At 41.1% G+C, this 22,340-nt stretch overlaps 1 protein-coding gene across 1 annotated transcript in view; it reads left to right on the forward strand.

Moving 5' to 3' along the window:
- Positions 1-22,340, forward strand: part of mboat2a (membrane bound O-acyltransferase domain containing 2a) — a 40,874-nt gene that overhangs the window by 2,385 nt on the left and 16,149 nt on the right. Inside the window, exon 2 of the mRNA XM_034563579.1 lies at positions 19,215-19,360. Within this exon, the coding sequence (XP_034419470.1) occupies positions 19,215-19,360 (146 nt within the window). The remainder of the gene's footprint in view (positions 1-19,214; positions 19,361-22,340) is intronic.

Here is a 22,340-nt window from a genome sequence, read left to right on the forward strand (position 1 = left end):
GGACTAAAAGGATATATTGAGATCAAACCTGTATTTTTATTAAGCTGCTGCATCTGAAGAGCATATCCCTTTTTATAACTCGAGACAATGACATCATTAGCACGAGGCTACCCTACAATTTTACAATACTACAGTAGCTACAGAATAGTTATTAGCTACATTGCTAATTCTGATAATTTGCTTGAGACTACAACCACAATTATCAGTCGTCTACAATAGTTTGTACACGTTCTACAGCGTGTTTCATGTCTTGACATTAGACATAGCACTGTCGTCGGAGGAAGTCTAGCATCTGCCATGCAGCAAACAAGGAGTCACCTACTGTGTCTTTTTGTTTATTGAAATATTTATTTTGACTCTCGGAGATACTCTCATGGCTGTGATTAGTTGTTTCTCTCCATTTGAATAAATACTAGCTGATTAAATGACAGTGGCATTGTACAAACGAGACGTACAGTACAATCACGGGGCCACGCCGCTTTGTTGAACAGGTGTCACCCTCGTGACAATGTGGTTTGTTAGCTTCCTGCCAACTGGGTTCTATACTGTGCCAGAGCCGCTGTCGACGCCATGGAAATCAATAGAGCCACTCTGATACGGTATGATCAGTGTGGCCCGCAGACACTGACACTCCTCTTCATGGAGCTGCTACAGTGTGTGGCACCTCACTGTATGTTGGACTGTATGTATCCCATGGGAGACACAGGCCTGTGCACTGGCCTGTGTCAGGGCTATAATGGGAGCTGTGAAATTTGAACTGACATTCTGCTTCTCCTTCTCTCTTCTTCTCTCATCTTTCTTTCTTTCTTTCTCTTTCTATCTCTCTCTCTCACACACACACACACACACACACACACACACACACACACACACACACACACACACACACACACACACACGCAGCCGGTCCCCTCTCAGTATCATGCTGTTCCTATTTTGACGAAGTCCTCCTATATTTTTGTGCACCTACACAAACACTATATTCACCCGCTCAGGGATTCTCGTACGAAAAATGTGATGTATGGGCTCAAATTACACATCCTGATCCCAAGCTGTGTCTGCTCCAGATTTGGTTGCATTGAGCTCTTTTCATGTGCTTGTTCTGAACCTTGTGGAATGAAGGCCATGTACAGTTTGAAGTGCTGCTCTTAGCCTTGAAGACATTAACCTGACAGTGTTCATGAAGAATAGCCTTGACATTTTACTGCATCGTATCTGGCCTCCCCCCCTCATCTATAGCTTAAACACCCACTTGTTCGGCTACTGCTGTAGACATTTCCACTGTCCTCGCAAAAGATAACTCATCATGCGGCACACAAAGATATAGATGGGTACTGCTGCTTTTTAAAAACTACATATGCATGGTAGATGGTACTGATGTCAATCCGTTCAGGATTTATCATCTTATTATTACACATTGACACAATTAAGCAGAGCTGCCTTGCAGATTTGCTATTTTCATGGGTAGCTTGAAACCGAGTCAGGTCCAATTTCTTGGTTGGAACATTTACTGTCACTGTCGAGGATGCATGTTAAAATCCCACCGGTATGCTTTTCATGCTGACATAATTTGTGCTGTGCTGCAAGGTTTGATTTCAGTTCCAGTTTTGCCCCCACCCTTCAATAATACGTCTAACAGGTCATGGCATCATAAAGCATAATATTGAGTTCCAGACTGAAATTTGGAAACCAGTTGACTCCTACAGCCTCTTGCCTTGCAGTCATCAAGTGTTTGCTAGTTCCAAACCGTGTACTATTTATGATGTATCGCCCTACACCACTAAAACAATCCCTTTGTACTTTATTTAATAATTCAAAATAAGGTTTGAAGACTAGGCTAGGTTCGCAACGTTTTTTCTCTTCAACTGAAAACTGAAATGTTTAGCAATTTATTCATAATTGATCTTGAAAGGTTAGTTTCCCCTGGGAAGGGACTTTTATAACTCATTTGTAGCATCAGCTGTGAAGTCCCGCCACAGCTGCAGCTGTTTCAATAAGCAGCAGCTGGGCTCCGGTCCAATCTCACCACTGTTTTTCACACATATACAATGAGCCTTTACAACTTGCTGTTTGTTTGTACTGCTCTTCATTGTCTTTGAGTGACTGAGACACGCCCTTCTTGATTGTCAATTGAGATGGTATATACTGTATGTTTTGTTGGCTGTATCGAATGCTCCATATAAAGGTGGTGTGACCTGAGGAAGTTTGCCGAGGCCTTCCAGCAGGTTGACGGCCCTGCTGTTCTACAGGGTGGCTCTGAGAACCATGGCGGTGTGGACATTTCCACCGGCACAGTATGGTTTGCTAGACAATCTACTCCTGATAAGCTGACATCCATGATGGGTTTTAACGTTGAAATGTAAGGTTTCTTTGTTGTCAGGATTATTTCTTTGACATAATTATAAATGGTAAGTCTTATTTGGATCAGTGGAGACTTTTGGATGATGTAATGTTTTTACTGTCAGCAATGACGCTTGTTGACGAGAGTGTGGCCATAATGTAGAATGTACTGGCTATGTTTGACAAATACATTTCCACCTCTTGATACTGAGGAATGATGTCCTTTGTCTGGCACATTGCTCTCTCTTGTGTTCCTGTAATTACTTGACAACACAAAAGAAAATATTAACTAATTTCAGCTTTTGTATTAATCAAGGACCGCAGACATGAATGCCTCTCTTTAGGAATGGGCAGGTTTTTGCAGGTCATACATACATACTGATGACGTCAAACGATGCAGTTATAGGTACCAGTTCACAGTGTACAGGCAGTGCTGCTGTGTGTCCTGTGGTCACAAAAGGCTTGCTGTACAATCGGTCTTCTGTTTATGTGACATATTGGATTGTCACAGTCAACGGCCACGTCTTTTATCATGATAACAAGCCCCCTTTTGTTGTGGCTGCTGCATTTTTTCCGCCAGGCCATTGTACTGTAGGCCTCTGAGCCCACCCAGTGCTGAGGGTTTGACTCCCAGCTTTCCTTTTATCCACTGACAATTCGCTACTATCAACGACACACGTCTCACACTGGAGCAGAATGGCTCGGTTAAAATGAGTTTCACCGAAGTTTTAAATGAGTAGTGAAAACATGTAATGTCGAGGCGACTGCCCTTTCTTGTAATAAATAAATAAAATTAGGAGATCTCTGTCAAACAATCAGAATATGTATCTCATAATGTTAAGATTTTTTTTTTAATGAGTAGACTTCTCAGAGGTGGTAAGGTTTTGGAGAGCTTTGCCTGAAGAATGCCAACTTGGCTTCCCTCTGAGGTCCCTTGCTGCTGGCTGAGTCCCCAAAGCCCCTGGCTTGGGAGTGCTCAGCTGGTCTTACTTTTAAGCCCTCGGGTCTTGTCAGAGTTTCTCTACCTCCCCTTTGTCTTTAATTGTCTCTCTCTTGGGAGTCTTATGGCTCCAATTGATTTCTTTCCCCTCAGCTCTCTCTAATGGAGCGCTGCTGGCTGCTGCCATTATTATAGTACACAATCAAGACAAGCATGTGTGATTTCTCCTGGGGAATATGGAAATACTTGGCTATAATGTTAACATTACTGGGTGGTTGACAACAGGCAGCAAAGTAATGGTTACAAACAGGCAGCTCTTCATAAAGGTGGCTTAGACTTGTCTGTGTGACATTTAATCCAGAGAAAAAAAATAAGCATTGATCATAGAGGCAGAGTTACTGATGCTGTAAGAAGGCCAATACACATTTCAATTCAATCATTTCAATGTTATTTGTATAGCCCAATATTACTAATCAAAAATGTTCCTCAAAGGGTTTGACAATCTGTACAACAGACACCAGCCTCTGTCCTTGGCCCCTCGGCTATGTTTATCCAGCACAAATAGCCTTGTGTAATAATTTATCTAAGATAATGAATCTGTATTGAAAGATTATGGTTCATTACATAGTATTAGAATAGATAAGCTTGCTCCAGTGACCCCTAAACGCTTCTTATCTTAAGTATGAAAGTACTTCAGTATTCATAATGTTCCCTTTTTCCTCCAGTTCTATTCCTTCATAGAGACCCAACGTTCTAACGCCACATTCTTGGTTCTGCTCATCTCTTTTATTGCTGTTTCTGGAAAAATTAAGCATGTTCTTATTATCTGTATCCTTAGACAGTATTGTTAGAGTTAAAGCATGATGGTGACTGCCATGCGCTCATTTCCTACTAATAATAAATGCAGCCATGGTATCGTAAAGCCAATATAGTATCAATGAAATCAGAATGTGTTGCGCTAGCATTATGGAAGAAAAAGTATTGTTTTGTGTTTCTTCTGTAGTGCTTTAAACAAACCACATGGGCGGGCTCGCCGGGCCGTCATACAGTAGATATAGATAGGCATCTTTCAACCCTCTTCACTCTGAAGTGCTCTGCGTTGCCTCAAAAGTGGACACATGACTCAGATTACTAACTCATTAGTTCCGCTGCTAATGGCGTGGACTTATGAGGGTGGATTTTGTTTCTGTGCTAAAAAAGCCTTCACTCTCGGATTAGAGTACCAGTTTAATGTTTGCATGGCACAGCGCTGGTTGGCACAGAGAGCGTATTTTCAGGGAATCATTTGAACAGCTTCTTTTTTTTACGCGATGTTGTAGATTGAAGATAAATGCTAACAAGCCAGTCTAGCCTTGAAGATTCGCCTTTGGGTATTATAAGGCCGGCCACATTCATTTTAATGTAATTCTTACTTTGCAGTTGTTATGCATTTTACTCCGATGTGTTAGCTCTTATGTTTAATTCCAGGCCAGGCCTCCAGTGTCTGTGTGATCATGGGACTGAGGTCTATAATTTCTCTACAAAACTCTTCTGCTGCGTTCACACCAAAAGCCATTACTCGCCCGACTATTTGTGGTTTAATCGCTTCATTCGCCCGGGGAGGGGGCGTTGCTTATCTCCGTGGCTTTACTCCGTGGAAACGGTTCTCATTTTTCTGCCATCCACCATGGAGGAATTAACCACTACTTCTTCTTTATACTTGTTGTGGAAATCCCACAAACGTCGGAACATCAAACGCCCTCGTGTTTGGGTTCATAACACCACCCATACTCCGTGAGTTTACTCGCCCCACTATTTGTGGTTTATTCGCTTCATTCGCCTGGAGAGGGGGGCGTTGCTTTTTTCTGTGGCTTTACTCCGTGGAAATGGTTATCATTTCCGTCATCCACCATGGAGGAATGAACCACTATTTCTTCTTTATACGTGTTGTGGAAATCCCACAAACGTCGGAACATCAAACGCCTTTGTGTTTGGGTTCATAACATCACCCGTAGGCTCACACAGCTCTGTGAATTTCACCGACTACGTCTGGATAATCAGCGTTGGGCGAATGAGGCAAATCTTTCGCTTTCTGTAATTCGTGCCGCCAGGCGAAAATTTGCATAATTCAGATCTGTGCATTGACTGCATGGAATCTACTTGCGCAATAAATTTGCAACACTTTTGGTGTGAACGCAGCATTATGTGAAACAGCTGTTCCTTTTCTGGTTTATTCACTGTGCTTGGCCAGGAGTCCAATGGGATGAAGGAGATGCATCCAATATAAATGAGAGGGCATGAATATGTATTAGTGTGACTTTGCACTGTCACTTGTAATTCCATTGAGGTAAGTCAGTAAGGGCGTTCAGCTGATTCACCTTCACAGGAACAGATAGACTCTGACACGTTCACCAAACCTCTGTCACCTTACTGTTCAGTAGCTCTATGCTTCAATAAATAGCCAATCTGAGTATTGATCTTCCCCAACTACAAGTTGCGCTGTCATCTGAAAAGTTCGGCCACTGAAGGAGGAGTTGATCCACGATGTTTACTCCTCAGGGCCTTCTGCCATTGATTCCCTTGAACCTGGTCACCTGTGCCACAAACATCTATATAATCCGTGCTAAAAGGGGTGTGCCTTTTAATTCACATTTCTACATACATTTTTGATGAACAAGTTGACTTGTATAGCACCTTTCAAACACATTGTAAATCAAATCCAATCAATGAGAATAGAATAGGTGTTTTGTTGCGTTCTGAGTGAAGGCTTGATCAGATGTACATTTGAAATCGACTGATTTAAAGTCCAGTCTGAGATGGGACACATTGGGACTATGCATGCACTTGTTTAGTCACTCTGCTGTTGGGATGTCGACCCTGGCTGCTCTGTACTGAGTGAAATATGTGAGTATCTGTATCAAATGTGCTTATTAAACATGATATTTGTGTTCAGTCACTGAGGTTTCAGCAGTTTTTATCACCCACGGGTGCACGCCTGCTACTTCAGTGTTTCTGAGTTATACCTGCTGCTATCTTTAATATAGAAAGTGACCGCATTAGGTAACGACTCACTGAAGTTATTTCAGTCTTACTGATGCACTTGTTCTAATCTTGTGGTGTGAAAAAGCGCGCAAAAACAAAACTTACTCCTAAATGATTTGGAACAAGCGTGTGTTCCCACAAACAGACATAGCCGAGCGGCAGAACCACCACAGAACATTCACCCAGCCAGTAGAAGTCCGTTGCTTCACATGCTTATGTAACATTAGCTTAGCATTTCCAGTATTTTGTAAGATTAGGAAAAAAACAGCCTTTTGTGTCGTATTCAGTTCTGATACTGGAGTATTATTGTGAAGTTTTCAATATTGGACTTTTACTGCGGCTTATCAACACTTACAACTGAGTACTTGATTCTTGCCAGAGTGCAAAGTACTTTGTGGAGATCGGCTGTTTTAAAGGTTGTCTCCTTACTCTTAGCACAACATTTAGTACTTTTGCATACTCTGTGCTGTATCATAGCAACTGACTGCTTTCTTTCTTTTTGATCTAGGTAGTGGTTGCCAATGTTGGGAATATTCAGAGTTTTTTTCTTTGCAATCGATGCCATTTGCCCTCTACATACAAACTATTGTTACAAAGTCATAAGTCACTGATCATAACGGGCCTCCTTTCATAACACTCTTGTAGCACTGATATTTAGTTGTAGGGCAGAATTAGTGCTTCCTGTGGGATATCTGATATCTTGTATTGTTGAAGGCTGGAGCTTTAGATAGTGTACTATTTGTCCAAGTATCTTCTTGTATCTCTTGGCTTTTACTTTTTCACAAACAGGCAGTTGTTTGAGAGCTACTAATGTGCTGCATTACTGGGCCAAAGAGGCTGCTCTGACAAATCCGTCAGGCTCTTGTGGATGTAAACCCAAGGGGGTTCAATAATCATTAATGATGCTTTATATTTCTAGTGGCAGTTCTTGCTTTGGGTTTAGACCACAGAACAGAATCCCATTAGAGAATGGGCAAACTATTGATTTTCATGTAAGAAGTTAGGTTTCTTCACCCTATCATTTTTCCACCAATCCCTTGTAGACGATGCAGTTTGTCGTTCACAAAATGTGCAGACTATCGTCTACGAACACAAAGCAAACTATGGATATTGGAAGAGAGGAATCGCCTTTGGTTTCAGTCTCAGATGATGATTTCTATTTTATCTCAATAAGTTGTACGACTTCATTATTTGAACAAATTCAAAACCTGTTTATTGAACCTTTGTCTTCATGTTGATGGCCCCATGCCCAAACAGCAGGCTTGTAAAGTTTGGCTCCAAGCTTTCTCAGTCGTGGCTGGCTTGGTGAGCCGAGCATCTGGTAAATATTCTGTTTATTGGTGTGTTTTTCTGGTCAAATATCAATGTGGCATCATGATCAGATACAGGCGTATAAACGTCCGACAGGGTTCGTACGGCCATGGAAAACCTGGAAAAGTCATGGCATTTTAAAATGGTTATTTCCAGGCCTGTAAAAGTCATTAAAAAAAAATAAAATACCCACGTTTTGGAAGTCATGGACATTTTTTATATTCATGTGTTCTTTTACGCTGAGTTTTAAATAATTAATATGCTTTTAAAAGAAAGACGCTCAAAATATAAGCCGGCATAAACTCCCATGCTAAAGGAAGCCGACAACAGAGCGCTGCTGCTAGCGACGCTACAGCTAGCGACGCTACAGCTAGCGACGCTACAGCTAGCGACGCTACAGCTAGCGACGCTACAGCAACCCCCATCACTGGCTATCTCACCACAGCGACTGCTACGCCGAGCAGCATGTCTCTCTCTTTGGTAACAAGCAGGCGTCGATAACCGATGCTGTAACGAAAAGTGAAGTCCTCACTGCGAAGGTAATGTGGGGAATGAAGGTTGCCACTTCGCAATATTCTTTTAAATCACCCGAAGATGCCAGCCTGCTATTTTAACTAATGTTCCCCGATAGCCAGATTGCAACACAATTTTCTTGTGGCGAAAGCAAATGTGCATATCTCTCCTCGTTTGGGCTTGCTCCCCGCTTCAAGAGTCTCACGTTGTCCAACGCATTGAAGCAAATGGCCGATGTCTTTCTATTTTGACGAAAGCCTGAACCACTACAGTCCAAACAGTTGGATTTGCACATAATGGACAATAGTTTGATTAAAAGAAAACAAATGTTTTAATTCTTTTAATCAAACTATTGTCTTTCATTCATTATATCATTTAAGGTATACTGTATGCTTTGGAATTCTCATTGTTAGTTTAAATACTACATTTTCTCACTTTTTCATGTATACACCGAGATTTTACAAAATGTTTGGTCATGGAAATTTGGTTAAAAGTCATTGGAAATCCATTGGTCAAAATGTGTATGAACCCTGTCCGAGTTCTTCACATAAAAAGCAATAGTTTCTTTCTATACTAACCAGCCAGTACCAATGTTCAACAAGCTTACAGAGAGTAATCCTTAATGACAATGAACCCCCACAATCAAGAAATGTTGCACTTTGCAGGAAGGGCAGAACAACTTGACTTAATCATGAATCATTCTTCACCTATTTACAATCATCAACTTGTGGCATCGTGTTCAGATCTGCTATTCTAACAGGAACATCCAGAGACTGTAACATATTCAGAACAGCGCTGCCAGGATCCTGTTAAGAGTCCGCAAATACGACCACATCACCCCCGTTCTGAAATCATTACACTGGCTCCCCATCCCACTCAGAATTGAGTATAAACTCTCCCTCCTCACTCATCAGTGCATTCACGGACATGCCCCCCAATACCTAAAAGAACTACTCACCCTCCAGACCTCCTCATTCACCCTCCATTCTGCAACCAAAAACACCCTCCAAGTCCCCAGAACCAAGCTCCGCACTATGGGCGATCGGGCCTTTTCCTCTGCAGCTCCGAGGCTGTGGAATACCCTCCCCGACCATCTGAGGGCCCCACAGACTGCAGAGGCTTTTAAACGTGACCTGAAAACTCACCTTTTTAAGAAAGCTTACTGCTAAAATATCCTCTATAGGCTCTGCTTTTAAATTTATTTTAAATTTAAGTTGTTTTAACTTTCTGCTCTGTAGCACTTTGAGATTGCTAAATATAAAGTGTAATACAAATAGAATTTATTATTATTATTATTATTCTAAAAAGCAGCTTACTTGTTTTTGAATAACGACTGCAGACAAGTATTTACATGGGGAGCAACATGAGCAATTGGTGACATCTTCACCCTGCTTTGACCCAATTTACGTTTCTTAGTTGTCTGTGTATTGGTTACATGGTGAGAACGTGCAGTAGTCTGAGCGAGCTGGGCACAATCCAGGATACACAAGACCTGCAAGAGTAGATATTTGCTCCATGGCTGCCCTGGGTATCCAGTGACCCTCTTACACTTGCGTAATCTGCTGGATTATGTAGTCATTCTTTTTCACTGATGTTACTCTGACACCCAAGAAAACAGCAGCGTTCTCTGCTGGCAAGTCTGAGTTTGCTCCAAAGGTATCTCTGTCCCTCTCTCCTTGCAAGTCATATTATAAATCAAGTGGCTGTACAGCTGGCAGTTGTTTGTGCAGATCAAAAGAGGCGATCAAACGATTCTCCTTGTTTATATTTTTATGCATTCAGCTTATTCAGCACTCTGGAAGAATTGTGCAGCACAAATATATCCAATAGACAACGTAATCAGACAGCATTCATTTAATCAATATTTGTTGTACTGCCATTGTCGCACATACTGCATCTTTCTTTTAGACCTACTTCAGACTATTTCTAGGTGTTTGCTAGTAGTTGAACATATCGCAAAGGGGTACGTGGCGTCAAACAAAGCTCGTTGAGAAATTGAAAGAGATTGCACAAGAAAATCAAAGCAACCCTCTCACGGATATACAGACAATGGTTGCTACCCCGAGTCTGGACTTGTTCTATTGAGAACATCTTTCCTCCTTTCTGTACTTCTGTTGCTCTGCGTTGTTTTTGCACTGACATGGTAACGTACTGTATGTACAGTATACCTGAGTGGATCAAGTCAAGGTCACTCATCTGTGTGTTAATGTATCCTGTTCTGATAACATTATTTTATCGCTACACTTAAGGGCGCCAGGACGACTGCTCAGAGCAAAGATGGCGTTTCTGACCAAAAACAGCCCTGTAATCTTTGCTTGAGTCTCTTCATGTGTTTCAAGGCACACATGCATACGTACGTACATACATATATACATACGTACGTACATACATACATACATACATACATACGTGCATACATACATATATACATACACACATACATACGTACATACATACATATATACGTACATACGTACGTACATACATACGTACATACATACATACGTGCATACATACATATATACGTACATACGTACGTATATACGTGCATACATACATACATATATACGTACATACATACATACATACGTGCATACATACGTACATACATACGTACGTACGTACATACATACATACATGCATATATATGTACATACATACATACATGTATACGTACATACATACGTGCATACGTGCATGTATACGTACATACATACATACATGCATACATACATGCATACGTACATATTCTGAGCGTGGTTCTGGCCCAGTGCTGCTGGCTACCTGTGATTGTTTGGCTATTAATAGCCCGATCGTAGAGTCTGACTAGGATCTGTGGATCAAAGAGAAGAGCGCCACACTGCGCGCTTTAGCACTCTGCATTTGTGTGTGTTTGCATCAGTGCATGCTTCCTTTGTGCTACTCATATCATTGGGGCACTTTTCTCATGATTTCTAGCATCAACACAGCAATATTTAAAAGCCTTTGTCAATCTATGGTTGCCTCTGTGTAAACGCAAAACAATCCAACCAACTAATTATTCAGTTTTCTTAAACATAGGCTTCCGCAATCTTCATGCATTCACAGTTTCATTCAGCAGACAGGCTTGTGACTTGACACAAGGTGAAGAACTTTGTCAAATTGTCAAACTTTTCTTTATTTGATGGGAGAACACTCACAGACATTCGGCTGCTCCCATTTCTCTCCAGCTCAAGGATGGGCTTGAAAGGTTGAAGGGTGCAACACCACGATGTACCAGTTGGCTTTTCTCACTACATTTTTCTATCACGTTTTTTGATTGTAGGCTTAATGTATTGCTTCATAAACAGTGCAATCACTTGTATGTCCTTGTATAATATTCTGCAGACTCTTTCTTGCTCTCTGCTCCATCCACACACTTTCTAACCTTTGCAAACAATTGTATCATCCGCTGTTTTTAATCCTCCCCTGGAATTAAACGTCAATGCTCTCTCCAAAGCTCACCTCACATAAAAATGGCTGACAACAGGGTAGTTACAGGTTTCTGTATACACAACAGTAAGGAGGATCAAAACCGTATGAGTAGTATACCAAATATGCTCCACAGCTAAGTCTGTGACATGAGTTGAGTTTAACTTTAAGGCTTTGAGTCCAACCTCCACGATGGCAGCAGCACTGTGAATCTGCATGAATCATTACAGCTGATGGAAATGAAATAAGGTGTGTGCGTGTGTGCGTGTGTGCGTGCGTGTGTGCGTGTGTGTGTGTGTGTGTGTGTGTGTTAGAGACTTAATGACATGGAAAAAAGGGTTTTATGCTAATGACTGTCTAAATTTATCTTCCACTTTGTGCAGACACACACAAACAGATGTAGGCACACATGCACCGACAGGCACCCACCAGTCACCTGTGAGTAATGCTTGGGTAGGGAGCCACATGCTGCTCTGCACAAGGAACGTCTCTGGGCGCTAAACACGGACCATGCACAGATGGAGAAGGGGTGTGGGTGTTTATATATATATATATATATATATATATATATATATATATATATATATATATATGTGTATGTGTGTGTGTGTGTGTGTGTACATCCATTGAAAGAGTGACATTCTGTGCCCATGGGATCCTTGATGCATTTGATCCCGGCCTCTGATCATACACAGACTCACACAGACCAGTAATGGTTAAAGTGTCAGTAGGCAGGTTAGTCATGTGGATGGGGATCCTAAAATGTGTTTGACCCTTTTTAAACTATTAGATTAACTATTGTTTTTCCTTCATTGGCCTTGCATAGATTTTCACAAGAATGCTGCACAACCTTTATACTCTTTGTATCATGCTTCCTGAGACTTGTAAACTTTTCGCCACACTATTATCCATTTAAATAGTTGATGAGACGAAAGTGTAACAACATTCATGATTAGATGATGATTGGTGATCCTATGACTTTTCATCCGGTGACACAACCAGGTTGACAATTTTGGTTTTTAATCAAAATTGCGTGACAACTTTTGGACAGATTGCAGTGAAATTGGCTCCAGATATTTCAAGCATAAAAAAATATATCTGTAATTCCTTGAATCTTCATTAAGTGCCTCGTTCAGGTCAAAATTTGAATTCATTTAATACTTTGGTTCCTGATCAAATAACTGCACAACTAACGCCATCCCCTTCAGCCTCAGCTGTACTGTGTGTGCGTGTGTGTGTGTTGCGCTAATTTGCAAATGTCAGCGTGTTAATGAGAAAATGCTTGGCATGCTATACTCTAAATTAAAATGTGTACATGGGAAACATTAAACCTGCTAAACATCAGCGCATTGTCATGTGAGTTACCGGTACTGATGTTGATGTTAGCATGTAGCTCAAAGCACAGCTGTGCTTGCCAACCGTCTCAAAGAGCCTGTCTGTAGATTCTCGGCCTTCTCGGTATAGAAAAGGAAAGAGGAAGCAATGCCCAGAGGAAACATGACTCATCGTCTGTTCCCTCCTGCGCCATGACTCCTTTCCTTCTTCACAACCTAGCGGCAGCTGCTCTCCAGTGTGCCATTTAGACTTTATAGTAAAACTACTTCTTTGGGCGCTAAGTTCAGGACAAACAGGCACGGAAGGAAACAATGGCAGGTGTATGTTTTAAAAATGATGAATGAAAAGTTTGAAAGTGTTGTGAGCGTGACATGAACATGAATAGTGCTGTTGCCCTCAGGGCCTTTATGTTACATACACACACACACACACACACACACACACACACACACACACACACACACACACACACACACACACACACACACACACACACACACACACTAAACAATGAACTTCAGGAAGCTGGCTTATCGCTGTCTCCCACCGCATCCACAATGCCCTCCCCCCTCTTTTCCTTTGCCAGCCTGTGTGTGTCGGTCTGTAATGAAGCTTCTTAAAGTCGAGCTGAGCCCTGTCCCACAGCTGCCACGAGGAACCGCCTGACAGCTTACTGCCCGTAAGCGCTAATCGCTCACTGACGCCTGCCACCCATCAAAACATCTGCATGTCGTCTGTCCCCCTTCCTGTGTCTCCCGGATCCATATCTACGCTGTCATGACATTAGAACGGTCTGCTAATACACTATCGTCTGGTATTGAGACGAAGTGAGGATGCTGAAGAGGAAGAGCTCTTGCTGTAGCTAACGGGTGTGTCCTCAGCGGGCCTTGTTTGGATTGTTTTTTAAAAATCTTTTTGAGTAAATATTGTGTCGGTGGGGTTTGTAAACGCAGGTAAAAAAAAAAAGAAGATCTTTGTCCTCTGCCAAGCAAACTCTAATGACGAGAGTGAGAGGGAACTTTTGTTAACTGGCCGGGGTTTGCTAGTAATTGCAGGGTTTTTATGGTTTGAACTACGATCACTCCTAAAATTAATTAAGTGTTTTTATTATTATTATTATTTTTTTAAATTTTAAATTTTAAATTTTATTATTTCTATTTATTTGCTATTTTTCTCTCCCAGGGATATATTTCACTGGGTTTGCTGCAGTGCATTTATCCCAAATAGTGTCTTTAGTTATTTTTGTGGCTCTTTTACAAAGTGTTCTGCAGCACCACAGATATTCTGCTTTACATTCTGAAACAAAAAGACCTCCGTACCCCAGGGTAAGGTTTACTTGAGAGTGAATCAATAATGGAAGAGGAGATCCATGTATTATGAATGAATAAACAAGGCACCCTGGCACAGGCGCTTGCCTATTGCAACATGTGTATTCGGTAAACTACTATCCCAACACTGGACACAGTTTGGGGGAAAACGCATTTAGCCTGGTCTTTTAACAAATCCTGCAAATATCTAAGGATGATATTGTTGACTTTCAGATGTTGTTGTTTTTTTGTCATGTAGTGCATTATCTAACATTACCACAGCTTGCTGTGAACTCTGGGAGTGGAATGTAGCAAGCCAACGAGCACGTGATCTCATATAACGGCTGCTCAGGCGAAAGAAACAGTTGTGTTTACTTTTACAGGTGATTTCTCAACTGCTGGCATTGATCTCTAATGTCAATCTACTATATCGTAGCATTTTGTGAATGTAGTGAATTTACATCCTTTCAAAATCACTGATTAAATGTTCGTTTGGCATTCGCTTGAACACTTTGACATCTCAGTTGCTTCGGATACTTTGAAATGCTGTCGTCTACTTTAAAAGCAATTCTCTCCAACTTTCTTCTGAGCTGACATATGACTCTGGCACATCACATAGGGTGGTGAGAGAGAGTCATTTAAGGGGACAGAACAAGCAGTCCCTCCTCATGATGCGCTTCTTCACACAGTGTGCTTGTGAATGTGCCTGCCCGTGTGTTCACCAGCATCTCCATCATGTGTTTTTAAATAGAGCTTCATGAAGCAGCTTGATGATGCTGGTGGAAAACATTGATTTGAAGCAGGTTTTCTGTTGGCCCAAAACTGCACACAGCAGTAAAAAAAAAAAAAGAAGACAAAACACAACGTCAAGTCAATATGGACAGAAACGGAAAACATATTTACTTAAAAACTTAAAATGCTCCCTACCAAACATAAACCTCTCAATAGTCAAGTAGCCGATCTGCATTTGTTGATGAGATTAGCTAAGCAGGCTTTTCAAAGAGACATCTTTGGGGGTGGTGAGATGCAGGGACATAATTTTGTCTCCTTGAGCAAACGTGTAATTGGAACTGTTGATTACTAACCGGTTTATCCGCTAACACACTGAAACGGCTATAAACAATACTTGGGAGTCTAATTTTGTTCCAGATTACGGAACGATTTTACTTTATTGAATAGTAATTATTCATGCTTCATCATTGAAATGTTGCAACTTTAAAAAAGTAAATTGCTGCAGTTTTTTTCTATTTTTCACATTACATGAAAGCTGAACAACAGATAATGCACAGTTGAAAAATTGCTTACTCAGAACTTTTGCCACACAATCAGCTTCCAGGTAGCCTGTTCACCAGCAGCTCGACTTTGCTGTTGCCATGAACAAAACAGTTCCTCTGGCGCGCCCCTCCACTCTCCCATATCCTTACAAAGCAATGTGTTGACAACCAGGAAGTATCTGATGGTTCACGCTCAGGCTGTTGTAAAGACAGAAGTTGGAAATCATCAAGTTTATAAGCTCTATTTTTGAGAGCAGCTTAATGTAATCAAAGCGTCAAACGACACCCAAAGCTGTGAATTGGGTGAATGCTGTTTTGAAAAAGAGGCTCACGTGAGGAGGGTTAGCCAGAGGAAGTCTTTTTGATGTCACACGTTGTCATTACCAGGGCATCATATTTTTATTTTAGCACTTTTTAAAGGGGGAGGGGGAGATTTGCAGTTGAACCTGGGTCTAATTTTGTCCGATTTCTTCCACTGGACTTTGTCCAAAGTGAATCGGCACACTCGTATTTACAGGAGGAGGAGGATGGAATCAATTGAGACTAAAACTGGGCCTGCTTACTGGATCACTCATGGGTGAATGTTGAATCACTTACATTTACTGGCACACATGTAGGTGGGTTGGGCTGTTTGCCTTGCATCCACAACAAACAAATATATGACTGGTAGTTCACTTTTAGATAACATGAAAAGTACAAACTGCAGTTAAAATGGCACACCTTGATAGCAAACAATGGCCAGTGATGACTGGCCATTGTTTGCTTTTGGTTTAGTAATAATACCGGCCATGACAGCAAAAGAACAAAAGAGGCTGGCTCCTGTTATTGAAGCTGATGTGCTTAGTGTGTATTTAGTGTGTGAATTTATGTATACAAACCCCAACAATCGCTGCCAAATGCCATCTGATATGATACACTCAGGCTAATGCTGCAGATGATTTGTTGTTTAATCTGTTAGTCGTGCAGACTACAGGACCTACATACTTCAGGCTATATCCGTCCCTCTTTCTCTCTCATTAATCATGCAGGATCCATAGATAATGGATGGAGCTCTTGGTGTCTGTAGCCTTTCACTGCTTACTGGCCAGACGGATCTGTTAACATGACCTATATACATGGACGGGCCATTGTGCCTTCAGACATGCAGCACTGAACAGGACATCAAACAAACAGGCCGGGTTCTTAATGGATGAGTGTTCCTTTCACCTTTTTCAGCATTTAGTATTATGTTCTTTTCCAGTTATTCCTGTGCTTTTCCTGCTTCTCTTTTCCAAATCAGCCTTTTAAGACTTGTTGACCATATGACCACAAATGTGATGCGATACAGCATCGCATCAGCATTGCAATTACTCATATTGGCCTTGTGTGTGTAAGATATGTTCAGAACTCGGGTCCCGTGGCCGCAGGAAATTCAAGATTCAATGAATTAGAGTTTAACAATATTTAATGGCAAAGATAATATTCATATAGCGTTCACGGCCGTGGGGCCAGAAAGGAGAAACTCTCCACAGGCGGACTGCTGCTCTCAAAGAGCGCCAGCCTGGGGCTGTCTCGAGACCTCCAATCCAGTAGAACCATCCCCCCAGAACAAATGCTCGGCTATTAGTCTGGTCATGCAAATGATTCACACCTAAAGGTTAGTTCTATTGGCCAGTTCAAACAAATGCTGCCGTTTAGTTTCGCTAAGCTAATTAATAAGCTGGCGGGGTCAAAGCGCACACTTCTGGTCAGGGACCGGAAGTTCCCCGTCAGAATAAAACCTACTATCCTGCCTTCAGAATAAAAGCAACATCTCAGGTTTCAATCGGCATCCATTTTAACTATTGTCTAAACAATAAAACATCATTCATTCTCATGCATCATACAGTTAATCATTACATTTGTCATCAACAAACAGAATAATAAAACAGTGATCCTCTCTTATGTTTTATAATACATTCCTCCAGAATATTCCTCATAATATCCCAAATGAATTATCATAACTTTCTTTATGTATTAATTTAAAACATAAACTTTCTTATCTACATGTGCACGTATATATAAAATCCACTACAACTCAACATGTGTTAGCTCTCTGTGTGTGTATTTGCATTTGTAAAGTGTGATTATAGGCCATAGAAAGGGAGTCGAATGGACATTGAACTGTTTTCCGTGATCATTTGATGAGAACAAAAGAAAATGGCGATTGTTGTAGTTGGTATGGTGACAACAATAAAGCGTGGTCCCAGCTCGCCGGAGGGTGAGCGGACGGCCGGGTAGTTAGCTAGATAGCTTGTTCTTCTCCGTAGCGGCTGGGACTGAGGCAGAGACACCGTTGGACGCTGTTCAGCTGATGTCAGAAATCATGCTTTGTAATTGATAACGTTACTCCACTGCTAGTCTTTACTGCAACATTGCACCTCAGGGAGTCCATGACTTGTTGTAAGTCAGTGTAGTTTATAAGGAAGTACATTTTTTCAATTCAGTTTATTTTGTACAGCCCAATATCACAAATTACAAATTTGCCTAAGAGGGCTTTACAATCTGTACACGTACGACATCCCTGTCCCAGGACCTCACATCAGATCAGGAAAAACTCCCCAAAAATAACCTTTCACAGGGAAAAAAGGGAAGAAACCTTCAGGAGAGCAACAGAGGAGGATCCCTCTCCCCGGATGGACAGACGAGTTAACCCCCGACAAACGGTCCCAATGGCCCTTCTGCTCATTCTCTATTTCTATTTCGGAGGTAGAAAGGACGGATTTGGCAAACATCCCAGACTCATCACTGTTTGCTGGAAGGACATATGCAGACATATTCACAAACACAACGCTATGTGTTACTTACAGCAATGATGTCAGTGAGTGATAATTGAACAAAACCGTCTACAGAGACGTGGCCGTGGTCATGATGGTGGTTTAATCAAATATATGTATAGCCTAATCAAATTTACAGGGCAACACAATGCCATCAGATTAGTAGGACATACTATAAATGTCCCCAATTTCTATCTTACTCCATCCATATGGTTCAGAATGAGGGGAGATAAAGTGTTAGCAATCAAACATAGAGGTTTCCATTCTCTTCCCCTTGATGGATCCAGTACAATCTCACTATTGTTCCGAGTAAAGCCTCTTTGCTGTTTGGAGACATTAGGAGATGAAACACGGTCTCAAACCCAGCTTTACCAGCATTATAAAATTATATACAAACACTTACTTTTGAAAGTGTTTTCCAAAACTGAAAATATGGTTCCCATTTTTAGTCCCCTTATCTTTTGAGTATTAATACAGTTGAACAACACATGACTCCCCTTGATAGTCCCATTTGCACTAGACCTTTTACTCACTAGCACTTTCTTTGTTTTTGTTTTTTTTGCAATCTTAAAGTAAATGACCTTGAGAAAGAAAATTGTGACTGTGCAAAAGAAGTTAGCTTGCAAGCTAAAGTTTCTGTTAAGCATTTATAAACAATTTTAACTGGTGTCCCTCTGTTTAACTACTGTATGCTTGTGGCAGTCATTCATATACATTAGCAATGCAAATCTCAGCGATTTTATATTCGCACCTTGGGTGACCATTAGCCTATATTTCCAAGCCACTGATCTGTGATTTACCTTGTTGTGCGTTCACAATTCTACTAATATCCTCTGTACCAGACCTCGGCATAGGCCCGGCTCCAGCAGTCCCTTTTGGATTCTGCCTGATTTTATTTGTGACATTGTTTTTGTGTCCCTCCATGCAGGTTAACTTTGTGGCATGTCAGCTGTTCGCCCTGCTAATGGCAGTGTGGTTTCGGATCTACCTCCACCCCAGTAAGACCAGTCCTTTCATCAGACATGTGGTGGCCACTCTGCTGGGCTTCTACTTGGCTCTCTTCTGCTTTGGCTGGTGAGTCATTGCTCTGTTTAGCCTGCAGCCCTTTTTTTGTCATCACTGTCCTTTTTATACTCTGCTCCTTCCTTCCTTTCTTACTTACTTTCTCAGAATTTATTCCTACAATATTATTTTAGTGGGATTCCTCTGCCGCAGACTGTGGAACATGTCCCAATTTCATGCTATTGTAAATGCATAACTACGCTGCTGGATTGTTTGAAAGATTGGTGTTAATCTTATTGTTTTGGTATTGGTGTATGAAAAGTCATGTAATGTTATGCAATGAAAGGAAATGTTATATAATGAGGTTTAATGAAGTGTGCACTTCTGCTTCAAGTAGTGATTTCCTATGTTTCCAGAATGCTTCCCCATAAACCCTGGTGACTGTACTTGAGCTAAATCTGAAACAATTGGTTGATTCGTAAGATAGTTGACTTTTGAATAGTTTATGAAGCAACTACGCCACATTTTGGCTGGTTTAACCTTCCCAAACTTGTGGATTTTAAGGTTTACATCACATTGGGCTTTGGGAAATTATGATAGGGATTTTTCAATTTTCTTTTTTTTTTTACATTAAGTGTATCCTTTTAGAGGATTGATACATCTTTCTGTTTGAGCAAAAGAGAGTGTCACACCCTGTTGGCAAAAATGCTTTGTAACTGCACTGCATAAAGGTCATTGCTATATAATCATGAGACGAAAGGCTGGATCTGAGGAGACGGAATCATAAATGCCATATTTGCATTCAATTTGTTCTTCCAGAGTGGGCTGATGTAGAGGGAACCCCAAAGCTCAGGTTTCCCCGGCTTGCTTTCGTTAGCAGCATGCTAACATGCTATATGTGTGAACTCTGCTTCACATGTGTAACAACCAACAGCTTGTGAGAGCTCCCGTTCATTGGCTTTGGACAACAGATTGCATACATTGTGTAATAATAATGTTACCTGAGCAGAAGGTGTGAATGATAAGGCAGTGATCTGATACATTCGTCAAATGAAAAATAAATATCAGGGCATGTTGCATTCATAATGTTTAATTAAATTAATAATGAAACAGAATAGGCTAATTGTGGCAATGTTAATTTGATTAAGGGCTTAATAGATGGCTTTAAATGTCAGTGTAAATTCATCATTAACTAATATTTCTTTACAGTCCGGAAAGAATCACTGACATTATTCATACGTTTGGTCTACATTTGGTTGGTCATTTGTGGGAATAAAATGTAATCATTACTGAACAACATGAAGGGATTAATACAGTAACTGAGTTTTTAGTAGAGCAACAATAATTATTCTCATTGTCAATTAATCTCAAAAAAATATTGTTTTAATTTAATTGATTCATTATATGAATTGGTGGTAGTCGTTTGGAGTAATACGTTTTATATGCAACACTTTTACATGAATTGTCTTATTTTTAGAAGCGTAGTCATTTTTTTGGGTCTTCTGCTTTTGTTCTCCCATCATCATCATCCTACACCCTGTTCCTTGTTTGTTCCTTGTCATCATGCTCGTTCTCCCATCTGTTGTCTGCCGTCCCCCTCACTGCCCTTCCCCTCCTCTTCCTCCCTCACCCTGTCCTCATTCTCTGCATCCTTGCCAAAGCAAATGGGTCGATCGAGCAGTAACGGATATCCAATTATAAAGCTATTGCCCTGTAATAGACAACCCACTGTACCTCTGGCAGAGTGCCTCTCAAACTGCCGTGTGTGTGTCTGTGTGTTTTGTTGGATGGCAAACCTTTTAAACATTAGCCATCTAGATAGTGGGAAAATGCTAACCAGTTGAAATGTTACCTGGTTTAATTTCATCACCTCACCAGACAGTTGGCTCCGGTTCATGTTATTTGTTGTGGCTGGGAGAGGTGATGGAGTAGAATTCATTCAGGACTTTCTTCTGATTTAATTAAGCAGAACAGTGACTCACTTATCAGTCATTGTTTAAAATAAATTCAAATTGCTCCTCTCCTCATGCGAGTGTTTCCATGTGTTTTTAAATGTTTGAATCCATGAAATAAACTATTCACTACGATACCTTTGCTGTAGTGTAAAGGTAAATGTTTATAATGCCTTTCATGACTCTGCAAGCATGACGTGAAAGATAAATAGCATTACATTACATTACATGTCATTTAGCTGACGCTTTTATCCAAAGCGACTTACAATAAGTGCATGAGTACAAACTCAGAACAACAAGAATCGAGAAAGTACAATTTCTTCAATAAAGTTAAACTACAAAGTGCTATCAGTAAGAGACATTTAAGTGCTACTAAAGTGCTACTACGGCGCTACCTTCCCTATTCAAGGTATAGTCGAAAAAGATGTGTTTTTAGTTTCCGGCGGAAGATGTAGAGACTTTCTGCTGTCCCGATGTCAATGGGGAGCTTGTTCCACCAATGAGGAGTCAGGACAGCAAACAGTCGTGATTTTGTTGAGTGTTTAGCTCGAAGTGAAGGAACTACAAGCCGATTGGCAGAAGCCGAGTGAAGTGAACGAGCTGGGTTGTGAGGTTTGACCATGTCCTGGATGTAGACCGGACCCGATCTGTTCGCAGCACGGTACGCAAGTACCAATGTTTTGAAGCGGATGCGGGCGGCCACCGGTAACCAGTGAAGGTCGCGGAGGAGCGGAGTAGTGTGGGTAAATTTCGGGAGGTTGAAGACCAGTCGAGCTGCTGAATTCTGGATGAACTGTAGAGGTCGAATGGCATTAGCAGGTAGACCTGCTATAGCCAATAGCAGTGGAGTTGTCAGTGCCCATCGGCTCCTTGTTTGCCAATACCTGCAATCAGAAATCATCACCAAATTGTCACAGTGAAAAACTAAGAACTGAAACATTGAATTAGTCAGATAACAAGTAAATGCCTGTTTTGTATTCACTGAGCTGTGAATGGGCACTGTGTGTGTTAGTTTTTTTGGGCAACAACAAATATTGTAAAAAAACAACTTTGCACCGGAAAGGAAAGTGACATAATGTTCTTCTGTACAGACGAAAACC

This window comes from Cyclopterus lumpus, chromosome 22 (assembly GCF_009769545.1).
Source record: "Cyclopterus lumpus isolate fCycLum1 chromosome 22, fCycLum1.pri, whole genome shotgun sequence".
Classification (NCBI taxonomy): Eukaryota; Metazoa; Chordata; class Actinopteri; order Perciformes; family Cyclopteridae; genus Cyclopterus; species Cyclopterus lumpus.